Here is a 20,560-nt window from a genome sequence, read left to right as displayed (position 1 = left end):
GTTATTTGTTCCCATTGGAATATGCATATCACTTAATGTAGCATCTTGATGACGCCCACACGATGTGTTATCAAAATCTTGAGATTGTTTGAAATATACATGTAATCTCGAGACTGTTTCAAACAATCTTGAGATTGTTTTCAAATATTCTTGAGATTATCTGAAAGAATCTTGAGACTGTTCATAAAAATTGAGATTTTTCAAATATTCTTCAGATTATCTTAAAAAATTGTGACCAACAATTTTTCAAGAAAGCTTGGGATTTTGCGAAAAAATGTCAAGATATGTTGATTTGACTTTAAACGACGTGTGACGACTCCTGTACAGTGGCATGGATCTTTTTCACAGAATATGACTTAGTATAGTATAAGCTGTAAAAGGTGACAAGCATTTGTCCAAAGTGCTCTGTTTTGTTCAAAATTCGGTGTTTATCTTTGTATTTCCTTTGTAGGTCTCTATCTAACCGGGACCTTTCCAGTATTTGGGCCAGAATATTATGTGACATCTAGATGTTCAATTTAATTTGATTCTCTCGGATGTCTGGACAGCATAAGGTTTGTGGTAATCTAATTAAGTAAAATAACAACTGAATTAGTGTCTCACAGAAGCTCATCACTTTATTGCATCACGATTTCTTTCACGATTCACAAAATCCACACCAGCATATCAGCATAGTATGTTAGATTTACAAACGGACCTAATCTTACTGTCTCCTTCAAGATATCCACGGCGCACTCATGCAAAAAAAAACAGATCTTTACCAACTGAGTCAGCTCAGTCAGCAGCTACAAGTCGGCAGTAGTATTTTCCTTTGACAAGATGAACTTGTAGGTACACATGTTGCATAATTGTATCATCTTTTATCATGGAAAGAAAATGAAATGATTGCATACCACTTCATAATTAACAAAGAAATATATGTCTAACGACATTCACTGTTTGAACCATAACTGCCAAGTGTCATGGTTGGTCACAGTATTTACAGGATGCAACACTGTTTAGAAATGTCTCCATTTCCTGTTGTAACATTCTTGCAGATCTGCCACAGTCATTTCAAACAATGTCAATTTCTGATTATTACTGACTCATCTGCCAATGGTTCATATTCAGCAATTGTGCACCATGATTCCCTTCTCACAAACAATGGCAAAACTGTTCCTGTTCTGGCCATGTACTACATGTATTTCTGCTGATATCATTGTAGAACAACGCCTTCAACCATGGGATTACAATCAGACTTACTAACCACCTAGAGTTGTAAACATTGGCAACTCTCACTGTGATATTTGCTATATACATGCACTGCTGCTAGTACTGCATTTCATCACACACATTCCTATTACAATTCATGTCTGAATAGTGCCTGATGTTGGAATTCATTTCTTAATTGACTACACCTGTCTCTACTCTCTGTTTCTCCCTGCTTACAGTATTTCAGTAGCTCCTGTCTTACAGCTCATACTTATCACACAGTAAAGTTGCCATTGTCAAATCTTAAGTCAGCTCACTTTCATTCAGTATAAAAAACCTTTTATGCTTCATGTCCAGGCCACGATAAAATATGTTACTACTAAAAGAATTAAAAAAGAAGTAATATTCTAACTTCCATATATTGTCTCCGCCATAAGAATGGGATAAATACCCAAAACATTAATTATAATGTTTAATACATAAACTAAGTATAGATTAAACTTCCACAAATATATACATGATAAATACAAGAAGATACTCAATATATTTACCACAATGCACAATACAAATAATTTCCACAAAATCTAATATATGCCACAGGTTTTGTCCTAGAACATACCAGTAATCATCATATAACTGCACAGATGCCCTCTCCACAAACACTGTCATGTAGTGATTATATATAATGCCACACCAATTTCTACTGTATATATACATAGTTCATGATGGTTGTCCTCCAAAGTCTATGAATAGTTGGCCCTATGTAGGTGGTTAGAATATAAACTTTTTGATTTACAAAACTACAAAAACTTTTAAATTCAAATGTGTGCAAGCAGCCACACATGAAAAGATGAACTTGCCGCCAAAAAATCAGATTACATATGGTGGGCAAGGGTCTTAAATTGCACAGAAACACACAACAGGAACTGATTGGTGTGGCTTTCATACTAAACTACAGTAATAGTAACTTTGAAAATTCTATAGATTGCATAACTTGTTGACATGTTCCACAGCATCAATTATCAAAATGCAGGCACTACATTGCAATAAACTTGACACAAAAAGTTCGGAAATTTCATTTGGTCGATCATATCTCCATTATTACTTACTCTATCAATTGTATTGCACCATGTATCATTGGAAATCATGCCTATTATTCTTTACAATGAAATCCCATTTGTTATGATCTTATCAAATTTGATTATAAATGGTATCATATTGTAAAGGGTAACAAATATGATATGATGCCATTGATAAAGCAACAATGGATAATATCATCAATATCAAGTTTCCAAAGTTTTTGTGTTAGGTTTATATATTGCCACATGTACTTCTGTAGCTGGAATCTGAAAATTGTAGAAAGTATGACACTGAGATGCTTCTCTAGCCAAAATAGCTATTTCTCCATTGCCGAAAACTCGCCCAACTTTGTAGCACATGCAAACATTCAGTAAAAAAAAGCTGACATTTCCATGCTCACATACTTGGAATATGTGCGTAACTTTCCATACAATTTTCTCCTGCTAGGCCACTGGGCTCACTGGTGATATCATAGATAACCTGAGCAAGAATTGGACCAAGATCACCACTTATGGCTGAACCTTTGTTGAGCATCTGTCATGTCAGAGGGGAGGGGGGCATCAGAACATCATCTCTCCGCTGGTGGAGGAGCCAGGAGACTCAACGTACTGTCCACGGCGACCCTGAAAGTACTTGGACTGTTTGTCAAGAGCAGTGGACTGCAGAGGAAAACATACAATTAACTATTAAGGACTGATTCTCCGTCACCCTTGCCTGGTACAATCTTAAGTAGATAGAAGTCATCTATGACTAGACCACTATATTTGGCGATTGTAAAATGCAGAGATCATGATCATGATTGCTGACAGTAGAATTGGCAACTCTGCCAAATCACAATCTCAGCCCTTAGGACACAGACAAGTTTGAAGGAAATAGGACCATATTGGGTTTCAGACGGCATTCATTTTTAAGACTGCTACCCTGCCCAACACATCAATATACAACATGAATCTGTCAGTGTAATAATAACTTAAAAATGTTAGGAAAGTTTTTCCATTTGGAAGTTAAGAGTGTCATCTCAAAATTTTATTTGCAATTCTGATCAGTTTAAAATGGACAGCTTGTTTGCTAAATGAAACAGTTAACAGTGAATCAGGATATCTAAAGCTGGCTTGAGTTCAACAGACCATACTTTTGGATCCTAAATGAGAAACAATTTTCCATTCTTTTCCTCAATTTCTGTTAGAATTCAGATAATATCTTGCACACAAAACAAAAATACAAACTACTGTACAATGTAAGTGGGGTTCAGTAAATTGATAGACTATACTTCACAGAACTACTGATATCGAAGGAAGACTTACTTACAGCCAACAAATTGACCCCTGCAGACTTCAGGTTGGACTTGGGCTTCATCATGAAATGTTTGCTGAGTTTACGGGAAACTGTCAGCTGCATGTCCGTGTCTAACGCTGTGTCATCCTGGACAGGAAAACAAACATACATGTGTCATGTTTCAAGTCGCACTAGCGCAATATGTACCAGAACGATCATGGCGTTTAACAAGTTTTTTCTTATTTTTCCTCTTTGTTTTTTCCCAATCATTCTCAAATCAGCACAATACCTTAATGCCATTTTCATCTGATCAATGTGGCATTTTATACCTAAAGTTTGTTGAAATACCCTGAGGCTTTTGATGTTCAGATTTCAGCTGCTTAAAGGATTCTTGTCTTACAGTATAAGGGTTCCTGCGAGCCATAAAGGTTTCAAAGATTTACAGGCTTTATGTACCATGTTATGGCAAACAAGAAAACTTCCTACACATTGTATTTTGATAAGAGCCATTTATATATTCATAAGTGAAGGGTCCATTTTTGCTTTATGATCCAAAGATAGTTAGATAAAAAGTAGTGATTTGCTGCGGCACTCACAGCGACCCAGGGGTGTTCCAAGACTTCTGCTGCAGAACAGCGTTCCCCTGCCTCCACCTGCAGCATGCTGGAGATTAGCTCCTGTAAAAATCAGCATCCAGAGCATTAATGTTAACAGTCATCCAGTTTATTACAACATGTACAAACAACATTCAGTCCCTTACAACATGCACAAACAACATCCAGTCTCTTACAACATGCACAAACAACATCCAGTCTCTTAAAACATGTGCAAACAACATCCAGTCTCTTACAACATGTACGAACAACATCCAGTCTCTTACAACATGCACAAACAACATCCAGTCTCTTAAAATATGTACAAACAACATCCAGTCTCTTACAACATGTACAAACAACATCCAGTCTATTACAACATGTACAAACAACATCCAGTCTCTTTAAACATGTACAAACAACATCCAGTCTCTTACAACATGTATAAACAACATCCAGTCTATTACAACATCCAGTATATCACAAAATGTGCAACCAGCATCCGGTGTCTTTCATCTTTTAAACAAATTTTTTGCTTGTTTCTAGTTGTTTTGCAGATGGTACCCTTAGCTTAAACATATTCTTTTGTCTTGCTTCTCCAATATTATAATTTTACCCGCATCCATGTCAATCAGTTTGTGGTCCATAAGTAGAGGTATCCCCATAGGAAAAATACTGTTTTGCTACCTTAAGAAGAGATTCCTGGTAGGTCCAATTGAGACATAACAAGTTGCACTGACCTTTGCTGACTCAGAGATGCCGTCCCAAAAGGGTGAGGGGAACTGGACATCTCCGGACAGGATCTGGTCAAACAGCTCTTCTTGATCATTCGTGTCACTGAAGAAATGGAAAAACCCGGCCTTAATAATACATATATGTCATGTAGTTCCAAAGAACTTGTGCACCAATTGCCAACACAACATTAACATTGTTGCTACGTGCTGCAGAGAGGTCAGATCTATCATACAAAATCCCCAAATTAAGTGTAGATTGTAAATATCTATATCTGCAGGCTGTGCTGGTTAACCTTCTCCCTGCTGCCTAACCCCACAACCAATGACACATTTGGTGCCAAATGGCTACCTCAGCATGACAAAGGTTAAACTGTACCTTCTAAATGGTGGGAATCCACACAAAAGGATGTAGGTGATGACTCCTGCTGCCCAAACATCCACCTTCAGACCATACCTTAAATACAACAGTCACAATGTTACATGTCATATGTACATGTACGTTCTATCAGATACAGGGTTTACAGTCCATGAAATGCCGGAATGGAAACTGAATTCAGACATTTGATCACATGTTCATACTATTTCCTTCTGAGCCCTACACCGGTGCACATCAAGACTAGATCTGTGGGTGTTCAATAACAGTTGTTTAGAATCTGTTTATGTCTAGATCTTTTCACATTATCAGTCAAACTCCCTGCAGGTATGAGCAATTGGAATATTTGTTATTTCATATAGGAATAACTGTCATCATGATGGAAAGCAGATACTCACCCGATCTCTGCAATGATTTCTGGTGACACATATGTCGGGGTGCCACAAACGGTGAACAGTGGTTCTTTTACAACAGTGGCCAGTCCAAAGTCACCAAGCTTCAGAGACTTGCTCCCATCTTCGTGCTCACACACCTGAAAAATTAGCAAAACATCACCAGATGGTCAACAGAGCAAAACTGTTATCCCGGGGGGAGGAAAATAAGATTGTCAAAAACCTTGCTGTCCTTGGTACTGAAACTGAATGGTGTAGTTAGTGTGACATGCTTTCAGCAACAAGGACAGGGATGGTGTGTTTAGTGTGATATAACATCAGCACCAAGGACAGGGATGGTGTTTATAGTGTGATTTAACTTCAGCACCAAGGACAGGGATGGTGTTTATAGTGTGATTTAACTTCAGCACCAAGGACAGGAATGATGTATTTAGTTTGATATAACTTCAGCACCAAGGACAGGGATGGTGTATTTAGTTTGATATAACTTCAGCACCTAGGACAGGAACGGTATATTTAGTGTTATATAACTTCAGCACCTAGGACAGGAATGGTGTATTTTGTGTTATATAACTTCACCACCAGAGTCTAGATGTAGAAAAAACATCAGCAAAGACATACTACTAGTACTTCAAGCTCAGAACTTTGTGTTTTCATTGTCTTCTTTCAACCCTTTCATCCTAAATTTTTTAAAATCTGACATTACCAGTAGGTTTTCCGGCTTGATGTCCCTGTGTACGATACTCAGAGAGTGCAGATACTTCATGGCACTGGCCAGGTTGTACACCATCCCACTGGCATCTCGCTCTGTGTACTTAGTGGCCGTGGCTATGGCATCAAACAAATCTCCTCCCTGTGAAATATAGACATATTGTCGTAATTTGTAATCCGACATCCTTTCTACCACTGTCATGGGTTAATCCTATGACACTCACTGTTTATGTACAATGTATGTTAAACAAACTATTTTCATGGTGATAGAAATTTATCAGTTTGGACCATCACATACATATGTACAAATGTTCAAAAGTCATTATTTGCAAACACATTTCTTATAATATAACTTCGTCCTGACCTTGACCAGCTCCATGATGAGATACAGGTCTGTGGGTGTGTCATACTCCTCCAGCAGCAGGATGATGTTAGGGTGCTTCACAACACGTAAGATGGCCACTTCATTAGCAATCATCTGCTCCTGTGGCAGGGACAGGTAGACAGCATTTAGCCAGCTTTACACTGCATGCATGACTGTGTACAATACAACTTAACCCTTGTCCTGCTGGCATTTTTTATGCAATTTATTTCATAAATTTGATTTCCTAATCAGGTCATTATCCCTTGACTTTTTCTGCCCTGCTGTGGCAAAGTTACTTCCGCATTTGGTGCATTTTGCTGCGTTCAGCTGAAAAATACCCCCAACCCGATCGATAACGGGACCCACATAAAGGCTCTGTAATGGACAACCTATATAATATATATACATATAAAAGGGGTTAACATGAGCCATATTTATCACTAGACATGTAAAATCTCGAAATGACTCCCTGCAGAAGCTGCTAAGTTTAAGAAAGTAATCAAGTCACCAATGAGTCATCTTTAATGTAGATGTAAGACATGTACATACACTGTGAGTCATGCACATTTCTTGGAAAGACAGGGGATTGTTCTGATTACACATATTTTAGTATGCACTCTATTACACTACCATTAGTCACAAATTGTGTGTAGATTTCTGTGAGACAATAAAAACTTGAAGTTCCGCTGCAGTGCCAAGGAAAGCCACGGGGAAGCTGACAAATGATATGTAACTTCAGGATCACCTAGTTTCCATATAACAAATAACATCACAATTCAACCATGGCAGCTATGTCAAACTCTTGTCCACATACATATGGCCAAACAATCGTGAAAACAATACCTCCTCTTCACTGAGATAACAACTCACTTTTCCTCTGCACTTCTCCTTGTTGATCATCTTCAGTGCATACTCATGTTGCGACATCCTGCAACGGTGTGCACAAAGTCATTTGATTAATATTGATTTCAGTGGGTAACAGCTAAATAGCTTCAGCACCAAGGACAGGGATGGTGTAGTCATTGTGATGAACATTCAGTACCATGGGCAGGGATGATGTTTTCAGTATGATATACCTACATCACCAGGGACAAGGGTGATGTTTTCAGTATGAAATACCCTCAGCACTAGGGACAGGGATGGTGTTTTCAATGTGATATACTTTCAGCACCAGGGACAGGGGTGGTGTTTTCAATATGATATACCTTCAGCACCAGGGACAGGGATTGTGTTTTCAATATGAATTACCCTTAGGGACAGGGATGATATTTTCAGTGTGAAATACCTTCAGCACCAGGGACAGTGTTTTCAGTGTGATACATCTTTCACATCAGGGACAGGATGGTGTTTTCAATGTGATATACCTTCAGAACCGGGGACAGGAATGGTGTTTTCATTGTGAAATACCTTCAGCACCAGGAGCAAGGATGGTGTTTTCAGTGTGACATAACTTCAGGGACAGGGACAGTGTGTTCAGTGTGATATACTTTCAGCTCCAGGGACAGGGACGATATGTTCAGTATGAAATACCTTCAGCACCGGGGACAGGGATGGTGTTTTCAATGTGATATACCTTCAGCACCAGGGACAGGGATGGTGTTTTCATTGTGAAACACCTTCAGCATCAGGAGCAAGGATGGTGTTTTCAGTGTGACATAACTTCAGCACCAGGGACAGGGACGATGTGTTCAGTTTGATATACCGTCAGCACCAGGGACAGTGAGTTCAGTGTGATATACTTTCAGCACCAAGGAAAGGGACTACATTTTTCTGTTTCTTTAATAAGAGGTTGAACTCTTTTCATAGAAAAGTCTCAGTACATATTAACAAATAATACAATTAAAGATTTGCTTGCAGTTAGTAATTCTCTCTAAAGTCTGTGGTCTTATTTGAATTATTGGTCTGTTTTGAACACATGTTCACATGCACTTGCACTGATACATCACGACTGTGACTCACCTGTGCACACATTCCCTCACCACTGCAAAATTGCCATCCCCGATCACCTTCCCAATCACATACTTCTGCCCCAGGCGGACAGGGATGTTCTTTTCTGGCATGCTGTTTTCTGTGGTAATCAAAGCATCATGTCTGTTAACAACCTTTATGATCCAGAAGACATTTTCGTTCAGTCATATAAAAAAATATATCTAACAACTACAGTTGCTATTCTCAGTATACTTTGCCGTAAATTCCTGGGTTCCCGAAATCTTATACCCACCAAAGATATAAAAAAATTTATCATTTTTGATCATAATTGGTCTACATTACCTATATTCAATGCAACAGCACGCAATCTGTGACCAGAAAGGGACTTTACAGTATGATATTAAATAGTTCTATGTAAAGACAATTGGCACAGAGATGGAACTTCTACTTGTTCTCAATTAAATTACTGATACAATTTCTTTTCATAATTATGAGTGCTTCTTACCTAACACACAAGCTCCTGATGAGTCAGTGATGGAATATTGTACAACAGTCAATTGACATATACATGTACGTAATAAAGGAGGTCTACACTGTGTTTCTGACACTTACCAACATCAGGATATTCATTGCTGTCTCCTGTCCTAGGGCTGATGGGGGACTGAAACATAACGGTGTTCACACAAACTGTCAAAGTCACAGAACAAGATAACAGTGAAGAACTCATGAGTCAGGTCTACCATCAACTGTCAGTCTCCATTGCATTGAAAACATCATGCACTCAACATATCTAACGTTATTCTATGTCAACTATTTTCAAGAAAGTACCTCAAAAACCAGTCACTGTAGTAAAATGGACCAAAAGACAATGTATATGACAAAAGTACATGTACACAGCACTGCGTAAGTCCTTGAAAAAAGGTTGTACATGGCTGAACTTACAGGTACTTCAAAGAAACGTTTTGCTAAGTCTGCTGACCTTTCTGGCCATCCCGGGAGACTTGGGTCTCGGCACACTGAACTTGCGGGGAGTGTGCGGAGACGACGGTCCTGGGCTCTTTGGGCGAGACCCTCGACGGACAGAAGAGGGAGATGGAGGCATTCCATTGGCTGTTGTCAGGGGAACAGAGCAGAAATTGAATGGTGACCCACATTATTGTTTTACATAGAAAGAGAGATGTCTGCTTTATGTTCATTACCTGATACTGTAAATGCAGAAATGTTTACAGTGGTTTTATGTTCGCGGTTTTCACAGTGAACTCTTCAGCGGGAGCCTAAAACCACTGCAAAACTTTTTGCCCTCCAATGACTGTTGCGTTACGATTTTTTCAAACAAGAACTTAAAACCACTGCAAAAACTCAATTTTCTCCCTACCGCGAAATTAAAACCATGCAAACTTACATGCATTTACAGTAGCTAGAGTTGACTATAGTTGCTACTCACAGTCAGTGGTAAGTGAAGCCTTTCTCCGCAGTGATGGACTTCTCAGCCCAACTCTCTTGCCTCTGTCCACAGACTTGTATGGACTCACCACCTTCAGCTCTGCAAGGGCAAGAAGGTGATGAATACTCAATAATGACATTGTCTACAATCAAAACCGCATGTCTTATTAGTGACGTTGCAACAGTACAGATGACGTTTTGTATTCAAGTAACGTTACGCATCCTTACTTCTACCCCTTATTCGAATTTATCCTTGACTGGTCAGGCATGCCAGAACCACAATCTATTGTCTATTTTGCATCAGAAGGTAGCAAAGAAACCGATAACGTTTTATGCTTCACAATTCTGTGCCTTGTTGCTACTGTGCCTTTTCATGTGAAACGTAACTTTATATTATACTATATATTATACATTTACAGCACTGTTCACTTACATTAAATGTACTACAAACTAGCACAGCACTGTTCATTTATATTAAATGTACTACAAACCAGCACAGCACTGTTCATTTATACAAAATGTACTACAAACTAGCACAGCACTGTTCATTTATACTAAATGTACTACAAACCAGCACAGCACTGTTCATTTATACAAAATGTACTACAAACCAGCACAGCACTGTTCATTTATACTAAATGTACTACAAACCAGCACAGCACTGTTCATTTATACTAAATGTACTACAAACCAGCACAGCACTGTTCATTTATACTAAATGTACTACAAACCAGCACAGCACTGTTCATTTATACTAAATGTACTACAAACCAGCACAGCACTGTTCATTTATACTAAATGTACTACAAACCAGCACAGCACTGTTCATTTATACAAAATGTACTACAAACCAGCACAGCATTGTTCACCTATACTAAATGTACCAAAGTCAACATAACAATGTCTTCTTACCATCACCTCCCAGATCAAAGTCATCAGAGGAGTATTTCTCAGGTCCATATGCAACAAAGATGTCGTCATCCTCAAAGAAGTCTTGTAAAGACGTCACCTGCACACAAAAATCATTGAGTGATCACTTTTAGTTTGACATCAATATTCAAAACCTTAATTTCTATTTAAAAAGTTTACTCGTCAATGGGTATTACAATTTGTATTGTATATTCATTTGTTATATATCAGTTTATACTGCATTAGAGTTAAGGTACGGACCACAAAAGTACTTTTTGTATGATAATATATAAGATTTCAAATTTGTAGAGCAATTGCAAAGATAAAAAGTAGTCACAAATTGAGTGTAGAAATGGAAAGGTATCACAAAATTGCCCATGAACACAGTTTACATGTATGTTCAATTTCTGTCCAAATATCAAACTCCCTTCATCATGGATTATTACCATTGCCAAGAAGGTCATGTGTTCAGTGCCATTTGTCTGTGTGTTTATGTGTGTCAGTCTGTGGATAGCATAGCTCAATTGCAAGAAGCTGACTATTGCAAAGAGACTAAAAGCACTTCATGATCAAATGAACACCGGGATAACATTACATTTTGTACCAAAACTTATCTACCAGGTCAAGCCAGCAACTTTAGGTCATACACTCTGCACAAAGTTCAGCAACTTACTGGAAACTATCAGTATCAGTCATTTCCAATGTGTCCCCAAAGTACACTTCCTCAAAAAAGGAGGCCTGGTATTTTTCAATTTGTCAGAATTAACCGCTGCAGTACCAGTATAATTGGTTAAACTTCAATGTAAAGTGAGTGCAGTCACATTTAAGATACAATGTAGTTTTGAACACCTTTATCTTTTACTTTATGATTAGGGTCTAAAATGTAAAATAATTGTCTTTTTCTATCCATGCATATTCCTACTGTAACTGTGCACATTCTGGGGCCCCTGGTGACTTGCTGTTTAACATTCACATCCACACTGACCTATTTTGTGCCCTTTAATGGTCTACTGGGAGTTCCAATATACATGAGCATCTAATGCCCTTATACTGCAGTCTACAGGGGGTGGGACTATGCAGCTGGGGCCCATTAATCCTATTCATTACATTATTTGAATTATTTTATGTAGACCATACATTGGTTATGAAACTAGTACATCTTAAAGTTTTAAAAAGTCTTTTTGATGTTTAAGATAAAAGTATTTTGTTGAATGTTTTGTTGAAAACAAAATGAATTATGTCATATGACCATCTTTAGCAGCTATCATAAAAATTGCCACCAATGACAGGTAGCAGCTGACACTTTTGCATACATTGTTAACAAAACAGGCTTTACCAATTATGCATGCATCAATACTTCAGTTAAAGTTATCAGCACATTAACATGCACAGCCACTCACACACACACAGAAACATACACAGCATCACATGCACACACAGATACACGACAGTCTACATTAACACATACACATGTCACACGCACATTACATTTGCACAGAGACTTTTCTCCTCTGAATTACTCAATTACTACAACTACTCAATTATGAAAGGGACCAGTCACAAATGCATCGTCCTAATCTCAACCTTGACAATATTTCCTTGGCACAAGGACTGAAATGTGCAAATTATAAGTCTTGTTTCAGTCAATCACTTCAGAATTTTGTAAGGCTAAAATCTCGCATCAGAATTTTACCCATCATTTACATCTTTTGCTGAGTTAAATAAGATAAAGAAGAATGAGGTTCGAGAGTCCCTACATTATACATACCTGCATAAAATATTTATAATTTCTAAGTTTAAATGTGTCTCAATTATCATGCAATTAAGATTATGCATAGCATAATCTATGCCCATTGGTGGTCTCCCCTTCTCTAATTATGCATATCATAAGACTAGTGTGAAAGTCCCGTCCTTTGGCAGAATATTATTTTCACTTTTCCTCAATGATTATGCGAACAATGTCCACATTTACATAGTCTATGGTTGACGATGTCTACCTTTAACTAACTTACATACGTCATAAGCATAAAATTCATTTCACTCCCAATAGAAAATTTAAAGCATTTTTAGCCATTATACAAATTTGGGTCCTTATTTGCATAAATGATATCTACTGATGTTCCAACAAAACCTCCTTGCTCTAGGCTCTACTCCCCAAGCAGAGGTTCGACTCTGGCTGGTTTTGGACATGTTTTTAGGCGTTTTTGTCGGGCTTTCCATTTAGTCCCGTTTTTATCGCCAATCCAATTTGGTCAAAAACAGTCGCCAAAGAGCCAAACCTTTGCTCGGAGAGTAATACACCTACATTTAGCAGATTCTGAAGTAAACCGCCTTCACTGAGGTAACAACATCCTTTGTTTCAGCACCACTGCCTCCACTCTTTACATAATTGCCTGCCAGACTGATCAGATTTTCTGCTTGCCCTTTTTAACCCTTCATGGCTTCTAATCTGGTTTGCTGTGTTTTTGCAATTCATGACAGATAATGCAATTGACAATTGATGAGCATCCCCAAAAATTAGCCCGCCCCAGGGTGAAATTTATCGATTTTAAGAAATGCAGCTCATTATGTTGGGAATGTGTCTATGGCAGGTTTGGAACCCGTCTGTGTCAGGTTTGGAACGCGTCTATGGCAGGACGTTTATAACGCATTTGTGTACCTGGCTCTCTGGAAAATCGAATCATTATTTCTATGTTACATGAAGCAACCAAATGTGATAATGAAAATTTTTTGCATCATCATACACCAAGTACACAGTCAATTACATACTATAATATGATGCAAAGGTACCTGCGAAAGACTGTTCTTTTATTTACCGTACATGTAGCACTATATTTAGACCACAAGTTACACCTCAAGTAACATTCAAACAACCTTGAAATTGCTTTTCTGATTTAAAAACTTGTTCGTCTTTTCAATGGCATTTTCATTTCACCAAATTTTTTGAAAGTATAAAAAAATTGGGAAAGAAAATGAGAGTAAAATGTGATTTAACCAATGGTCTGTTGCACACTAATAATTGATTGCTGACTCATTTACACCTCAGCCTATTTCACCCCCCATGTAGCACCCCCTCTGCTAAATCAGCATGACAATATCACAATCATGTTCCATTTCTGCACCAGTACCTGGGCCTGCTGATTTATAATGTCACATCTACTTTAGCCGCAATTTTACAGTAGCCATATATGGAAGTTTTGTTGGAGGCATGCCCTACATGGAGTTAAGCAGAGGTGATGTCAGATGTATGATTCACTCTAATCACATCAGCCTAGTCAGAACTCTGCAGCTAGAGATGATGCGGATATTGGTCTGGTGACACAACAACATGTCGGATGAGTGGCTGTACTGAATCACAGCTGTGGGGAGGAGGACATTATGCATGCAGAGATTGGAAGGGCACTTTCGCATTGGGATCCTGATTTGTGACTGAAATAAAGTGGGTCATTCATACCAAGGAGGTTTTTAACCTCCTTGTTCATACATACATTCCTGCTGGGCTGATGTTGCATTGAATTTCATGAACATGGCAACAACAACAAACCTACCCCTTCATACAAGGTAACATTTTATATCATTGAAAACAAAATTTACTGATGTAAAGATTTTGTGAATGCATCCCCAGGGCCGTTAGAAGTCGACATCCATCCAACTGCAATGGGCTGATTGGCACAACCTGATTTACAATATTTTTTTCAACAGTGTCAAACATTATTCTTCAAATTTTAGGTTGCGGGTGCAGGGTTGCAGGTGGGTATATGAAGCTCTGCATGCGCAAAAGAAAAACTACCCTAAGGCCATGTGAGCACCAGGGTTTAAGTAAAAACACAATTCCATTTAAATAAATCATTGTATTGTGCAGAGTGATTGCGTACGAAGTTTTTATTACCTTAATACAATTCTATATGCACAAAACCTACCAGGGTAAACCTATTGAAACAGATAGTAATATGATATCACCTGACTGGGTGGGTGAAAATTGTCCCTGAGGGTTAACCCCATTACAACCATTGCAAATTTTGATGCCAAAAAGCTAAATGTACCTTAAACAGGGAAATGTTAACATTGGCCTGACATCATATTTGTGATTAAAGGAAGATTTCTTAAATCATTGAAAACAAGATTGCATAGAACAGTGTTTTTTTCCCTTGTAGAACTTTAATGTTACAACATGTAACGGCATTAAAACAAACAGCAACTGTATGATATGGCGTACTGAAAAAAAAAAGTTCTTTAATCTTGCATACACTGGCACCGTACTGTAGCCTGCCAGGTAACTCCAGCTCTCACCTCCACCTTGGTTATGTTTACTACACAAACAGTGCAACATTTCTGCATTGTTACAAGTTCCTGCACCTCATTCAACCCACAACAATTACGTATTTACTCAAACATGTGGTAATGAGGTCAGGGTAGCACAAGCCAGAGCAAATTTCCACGGGTTTTGTTGTTTTACACCTGTTTGTTTGACCCTTTCTTATTTACACAAGCTGGTGGAACATAGTAGGAAAACTTAAGACAAAACCTGAGTTACTGAACCTGTTTTACAGGGCAGCCCTGATCTCAGGTGGCACAGCAGATACATTTCTGTGGGTCATGTGACTGGCGGAATAACGGCTAACTTAACTGTACAACAGTGATTGAGACAGTAAGTCAACATCCACACTTCAGTGGGTGAGACAGCCAGAAGAGCACACTGGCTTACATGCCAATTAGACTGTATCCAATCACTCAAATGTTCAGTTTAGAAGGACTTTCTTTACAAAAGCCTTTGCAACGAATATTCGAAATGCTATATCCATTGTTCTGCATTTTACCTTTGATTTTAATGCTTTAGTGTTGAAATTGTTCCTCATGCCTCCTCTACACCATGGTACCAGCATGATTTTTCTTGACATGATGACATTTGTGAGGTTTTGCTCCAACCACTACCTGAACCTACAAAGTCACTGACTGGATTTTAGCTAGACTAGAAACCTTTTACATTTAAATGGGCCATATGAGATGATTTTTTTCTTTTAGTTTTACCATACACAATGTATATACATGTACTTAAGATTTGGTATACTATAACGCTTTAATTGCAACTGCATGGTGCAAAATCGGGGCTGGGGGTGCCAACTGAAATGATATATAATTTCATCAATATGTAATGAGGGCATTTCCAATTTCCAGGGTTAGCTGTAATTTTCAAACTTGTCAAAGGTAGCGTTTTGTCCTTTTGTCCTCCAACATGCCACGTATTCTGAAACAGTTGAGGGGCCATTTTTCTTTGCATGCGATTCTAAATGTCACGCCTGGAGTAAAGGGTTTTAACTACACAACCATCAATGACATCATGGTCAACTGCCTTCTGGGATAGCTCCATAAACCTCCTGAACCAATTCTGAACAAGATACAAATGAGGGATGAATCACATACTACAAAATCATCTGACATGTCAAATTCTATGAAACACAGTCTCAGATTTCAGTTCATCATTATATCACACAGTTTATCATCAAAACTGGCTTTTAGTAGCATTTTTATGACATTTTGGCTTTTGATGTATGTAACAGTGGTTTGCATATGAAACAAAGGTGATGGGGGCTCAGATGATGTCATACATCTAAAACAGCTCCATTATGTCCCATATAGATGGGGTTAGAATTACATGCACACAATTTTCTACTAAAATTAAAAATCACCTACCTGTTTTCCTCCGATAGTGAAGATTTTTCGGACGATCCCTGTGTCAAGTTTGATGGCCATGGTGATATCGTTAAGAACCTGGTTAAAGGAATGTGCTGTCTTCTTGTTGAGGAGGATGCGGACGGCCTTTCTAGGTTTGGTTCCGTGGCGTATAACTGTGATGAGTTTGGGCCGAATATAGTCTCTGTTCTCCTCATGTTGTTGTCTGTCTTTAGGGCTCGTTCCCGTGTGAAATTCGTCTTTCTTCTTCAAGTTAGAAATCCAACTAGGGTTGACGTTTTTCGTATAATCTAGCCTCTTGAAGACCTCAGTGGAGGCGCAGACATAGCTCTCCCCCTCCTCAATGTCGTCTATTGTGGAGACTTTTCTGGAGCCGTCTATGGTGAAGATCATCCTCACACCTTGCGGAAGGTTGACGTTGTCAGTCAGGGTGCGGGTAAGGTCTGCTAGCAGCGCCTCGAAACTCCGGAAGCGCTCGGGAGACACGGCGTACACGATCCCCTTGAAGAAGCGATCCCCGTTCCGATAGAACCGCACCTTCTTCGCCCTCTTCTCCTCGGCGAGCTTCTTGAGAGTCCGCGTGCGGTAGAAGGATGCGTGTGCGCTGTGCGAGGGGCTGGGGATGCCGCTGCGCCCCGAGCCGCGCGAGTGTCGGCTCGTTTTCGACTCGTCAAAGTGGTCGGTAAAGCTGAAGTCCGCCATCATGCTTCGCCGTTGTGCGAAGTGTGGAGCTGCCCTGCACGGCCTGACGTCCCACGGGAGCCGCTACGTGACGTGAACGCCGTGACGCACGTGACGTTACAGCACAACCCTGGACGTACAACACACACGCCGACAAACACAGGGCGCGAAACGTCACCAAATATGAGTTTAAAATCGCCGCTGTTTAGAGAGACCTGTCAACCCTGAAGACCGTCTTCACTTCCGCATTGAAATCCCGGCTCCCTGGCTCGGCTACCGCAGCACGCAAGCCCCTGATTTATTATTGACAATTTCCCGGCACACACATGGGCGCTCATTCCAGCTTCTCGGGGGAAATCAGGTATTCAGGACGGACATAATTCGGATGGTCGGCACTTATGCACGTCTGGTCGGTGTGGGGCGACAACGTGCACCTGCGGCCTGACTACTAGATGTGTTGTTTTAGCAACCGTGGGAACCTCCCATCGCAACAGTAACTCTATCATAATGGACTAACAATTACCATTCACAAATAACTGTTTCTGTAACCTTACAACGTCACCGGCGGCGGCCCACTTTGATGGGGACTTTATTCTTTCTTGTTAACACCATACACAATTGATGCTGTATTATATCATAATTCTTGAAAATTTGAAGTCGAACCATTAATTAAAGAAACGTGAGCTCCAAGTGTAATTGAGGCCATTGCTAAAACTGTGATACTGAGAAGCCTAAGGATTAACGTATATGTCGTTAAATTAAGGACATTATAGAATATAGAGTATAATGCTGCAAAAGGCTAGAAAAATGGTAACACAATAGGCGCTGCAAATTTCCCTTTCGTGAACGGTCGTTGCCTTTGAGAACGGTCGATGCCATTTCTCAGAACGGACGTTGCCATTTGAACGGTCGTTGCCAAATCCGAGCGACCGATCTTAAATTCCGAACGCTCGTGGCGTGTCCGGGAACTTCTCGTAACTTCCCGGATTTCTAAGAATTGTGGGTAATGACACTAGTGGCGACAGAAGAAGAGCCACTCGCGCCAGAACTTGCGGAAGCCCAGCCAGGACCTTCTAAATCCATCAAGAAGCCATTTTGTTGTTGTAGTCCTTTAACGTTTGTTATTTCGCCCGGGGTGGTCACTTGCTGCTGGGTTTCACTTTTAATTGTTTCCCCAAATTATGCACCAGAAAATTAAATATTTACAGAAGAGACAATATGAATCTAGGGTACATATATTGTCGATTATCAATCCTTGATTTGACCTTGAAACGTAGCGTGTATGGCAATCAATGTTGTTCTGGTCCCTTGTGTCAAAATAATTTTTCACCAAGTTTTACTACCTTGTTTACCCTTGGACAGTAGGACAAGGACAGGGATGAGGTGTGACTTTCATTCACCCCCCAATTCGCACAGGAACAATTTGCATTCCTGCCCTGAGGTCCTCATTTCTCACCCTAATATTCTCCCGGGGTGTTAACAGCCCTTTTTGTTCGATTTACTTTGTAATAGCAAGGAGATTAACCTCCTTGGTAATAGACAGCTGATGGGAGCGGCCAAGATACTGGATACTAGTATAACAGCAGTGCCGCCCGCCCACCAGGGGGTTCTAGTCTCCCCGAGGGCTCTGGGCGAAGCCCGAGTGGATACTAGAAACCCAAAGGTGGTGGGACTACTGTTATATCCAGATATCGAGGCCATTATACCGTCAACTATCTAACTTACCCCATTGCATACTTCCCCGAAGCTTCCCTAGTTCATCAGCTCTACCAAATGTTACTTTATTTTGTCCTGAAAGACCAGAAATCTTTCTTTTTGCTTGACATGTTGCCAAACGAGTAACAGCTGTAACGCTAGCACATACAAGGCAAGTAAAACATATGGGGAGAGTCCCACATCCTCTGGGCAATTAGAACTCAGAACAGTGGTTGGTCAGTCTGAGAATAGGTCACATGCTTACTATGACCCGGGAAGCTACGAGAAGTTCCCGAACACGCCACGAGTGTTCCGAATTCAAGATCGGTCGCTCGGATTTGGCAACGACCGTTCAAAATGGCAACGCCCGTTCTGAGAAAAGGCAACGACCGTTCTTAAAGGCAACGACCGTTCACGAAAGGGAAATTTGCATAGGCGCTAGCACTAGGTTGCACTTCACATCAAGTCCGCATGGAGCAGGTGGTGGTGTCACTTCCCAGTGCGGTGGACTGATACAGTACTAGCAATAAATCTCCAAGCAGATGTTAGGATTCGGCTCATGTTTTTGCAAAAAAAAGTGCACCTTTCTAGTATTGCAATCTTTTAAGGATTCACCTACTAGAAGAGCAATACTAGAAAGGAAAACTAAATGGTGCTAAAACAGGTGTAAAACACTGAGATCGAGCTGTATCCTTACATCTGCTTGGAGATTACCTAAAGGTAGATAGAACAATCAGGTCTATAGATGAGGGCACTAAGATAAGTGTAAGCAAGTAGTTGGTGTCAGCTACTTCTGGACCCCCAAAGCGTATGGGGATGATGTGATGCATGTCCTGTATGCAATCAAGGAAGCATCTTATTATGATCTATTCAGTGTCATAGTTTGTTGTTTGCAAGAGTATAGGGTCTGAAGCGGCCTCTTTTGCGGGCCTTCTAGGCGCATGGGCATTTATTTTTTGGTAGAGCTCTGATTCGTGATTTTCAACAAATGGGCCACATTTTCATGCCGGGGAAATCGTTTCTGCACCTCTAGAAGCACAGAAATGATCTCCCCAGTTTTAGAACCTATCCCATAGGTTGAAAGTCGCAAATATCATGAGCTACCCACAAAATTAATGCCCTCACTCCTAGAAGGCCTGACAAGAGGCTAGGCCTGAATACAAAATGGAGCAGTGCAACTACCGCATCACTCGAAAATAAGACAAAGGCCCTGTCAGGAGTACATCGGTGAGACAAAACGTGCATTCAAGACCAGGTTTCTGGAACACAGGCACCGCAGCTCACTACCATTTGAAGTGTCACAACACCTACACATTGAATCACTTGACTCAACTGTTTCTTCTAGATCTGTGTTTCATTCAACTGGACAAAGTCACAATACTAGACACTGAACAGGATACTTTTTAAAAACTCTGGATTATGATAATTTCTGATGTCTGATCTGTAAAATATGATAAATACCTGAATCATGCTGTAATCCTGAGTCAGAACCCCTCCCT

At 39.8% G+C, this 20,560-nt stretch overlaps 1 protein-coding gene across 4 annotated transcripts; it reads right to left on the bottom strand.

Annotated features, from left to right (window-relative positions):
* Positions 1-591: 591 nt before the first annotated feature.
* LOC136436533 (serine/threonine-protein kinase DCLK1-like) lies at positions 592-18,162 on the bottom strand. 4 transcript variants are annotated; one of them, XM_066430573.1, is made up of 15 exons: positions 16,686-18,162; positions 10,998-11,094; positions 10,087-10,185; positions 9,622-9,752; positions 9,255-9,303; positions 8,673-8,781; positions 7,584-7,641; positions 6,714-6,833; positions 6,345-6,491; positions 5,645-5,778; positions 5,250-5,327; positions 4,880-4,976; positions 4,143-4,223; positions 3,576-3,693; positions 592-2,930 (listed from the first exon to the last, which is right to left on the bottom strand). In XM_066430573.1, the coding sequence occupies exons 1-15, from the start codon at positions 17,388-17,390 to the stop codon at positions 2,917-2,919; spliced, it is 2,037 nt and encodes a 678-aa protein (XP_066286670.1). In that variant the 5' UTR covers positions 17,391-18,162; the 3' UTR covers positions 592-2,916. The 4 variants fall into 4 exon arrangements, with proteins under 4 accessions (XP_066286670.1, XP_066286669.1, XP_066286668.1 ...); XM_066430572.1 differs by having other exon boundaries at positions 592-2,894; XM_066430571.1 differs by having other exon boundaries at positions 592-2,894; positions 3,580-3,693.
* Between the last annotated feature and the right edge of the window lie 2,398 nt (positions 18,163-20,560).

The sequence above is a fragment of the Branchiostoma lanceolatum genome, chromosome 6, assembly GCF_035083965.1.
Source record: "Branchiostoma lanceolatum isolate klBraLanc5 chromosome 6, klBraLanc5.hap2, whole genome shotgun sequence".
Taxonomy (NCBI): Eukaryota; Metazoa; Chordata; class Leptocardii; order Amphioxiformes; family Branchiostomatidae; genus Branchiostoma; species Branchiostoma lanceolatum.
Note: the sequence above shows the minus strand (reverse complement) of the source record. Positions and strands in the feature narration are given on the sequence as shown.

Bases quoted from the DNA above. Each gene is read 5' to 3' on its own strand.
- LOC136436533 (XM_066430570.1), bottom strand. From the start codon at position 17,390: ATGATGGCGGACTTCAGCTTTACCGACCACTTTGACGAGTCGAAAACG. The intron at 3,694-4,142 runs GTGAGTGCCGCA...TTTCCTGTCCAG, and splicing joins TGGAACACCCCTGGGTCGCT to GATGACACAGCGTTAGACAC. The intron at 2,931-3,579 runs GTAAGTAAGTCT...TTTCCTCTGCAG, and splicing joins CAGGGGTCAATTTGTTGGCT to TCCACTGCTCTTGACAAACA.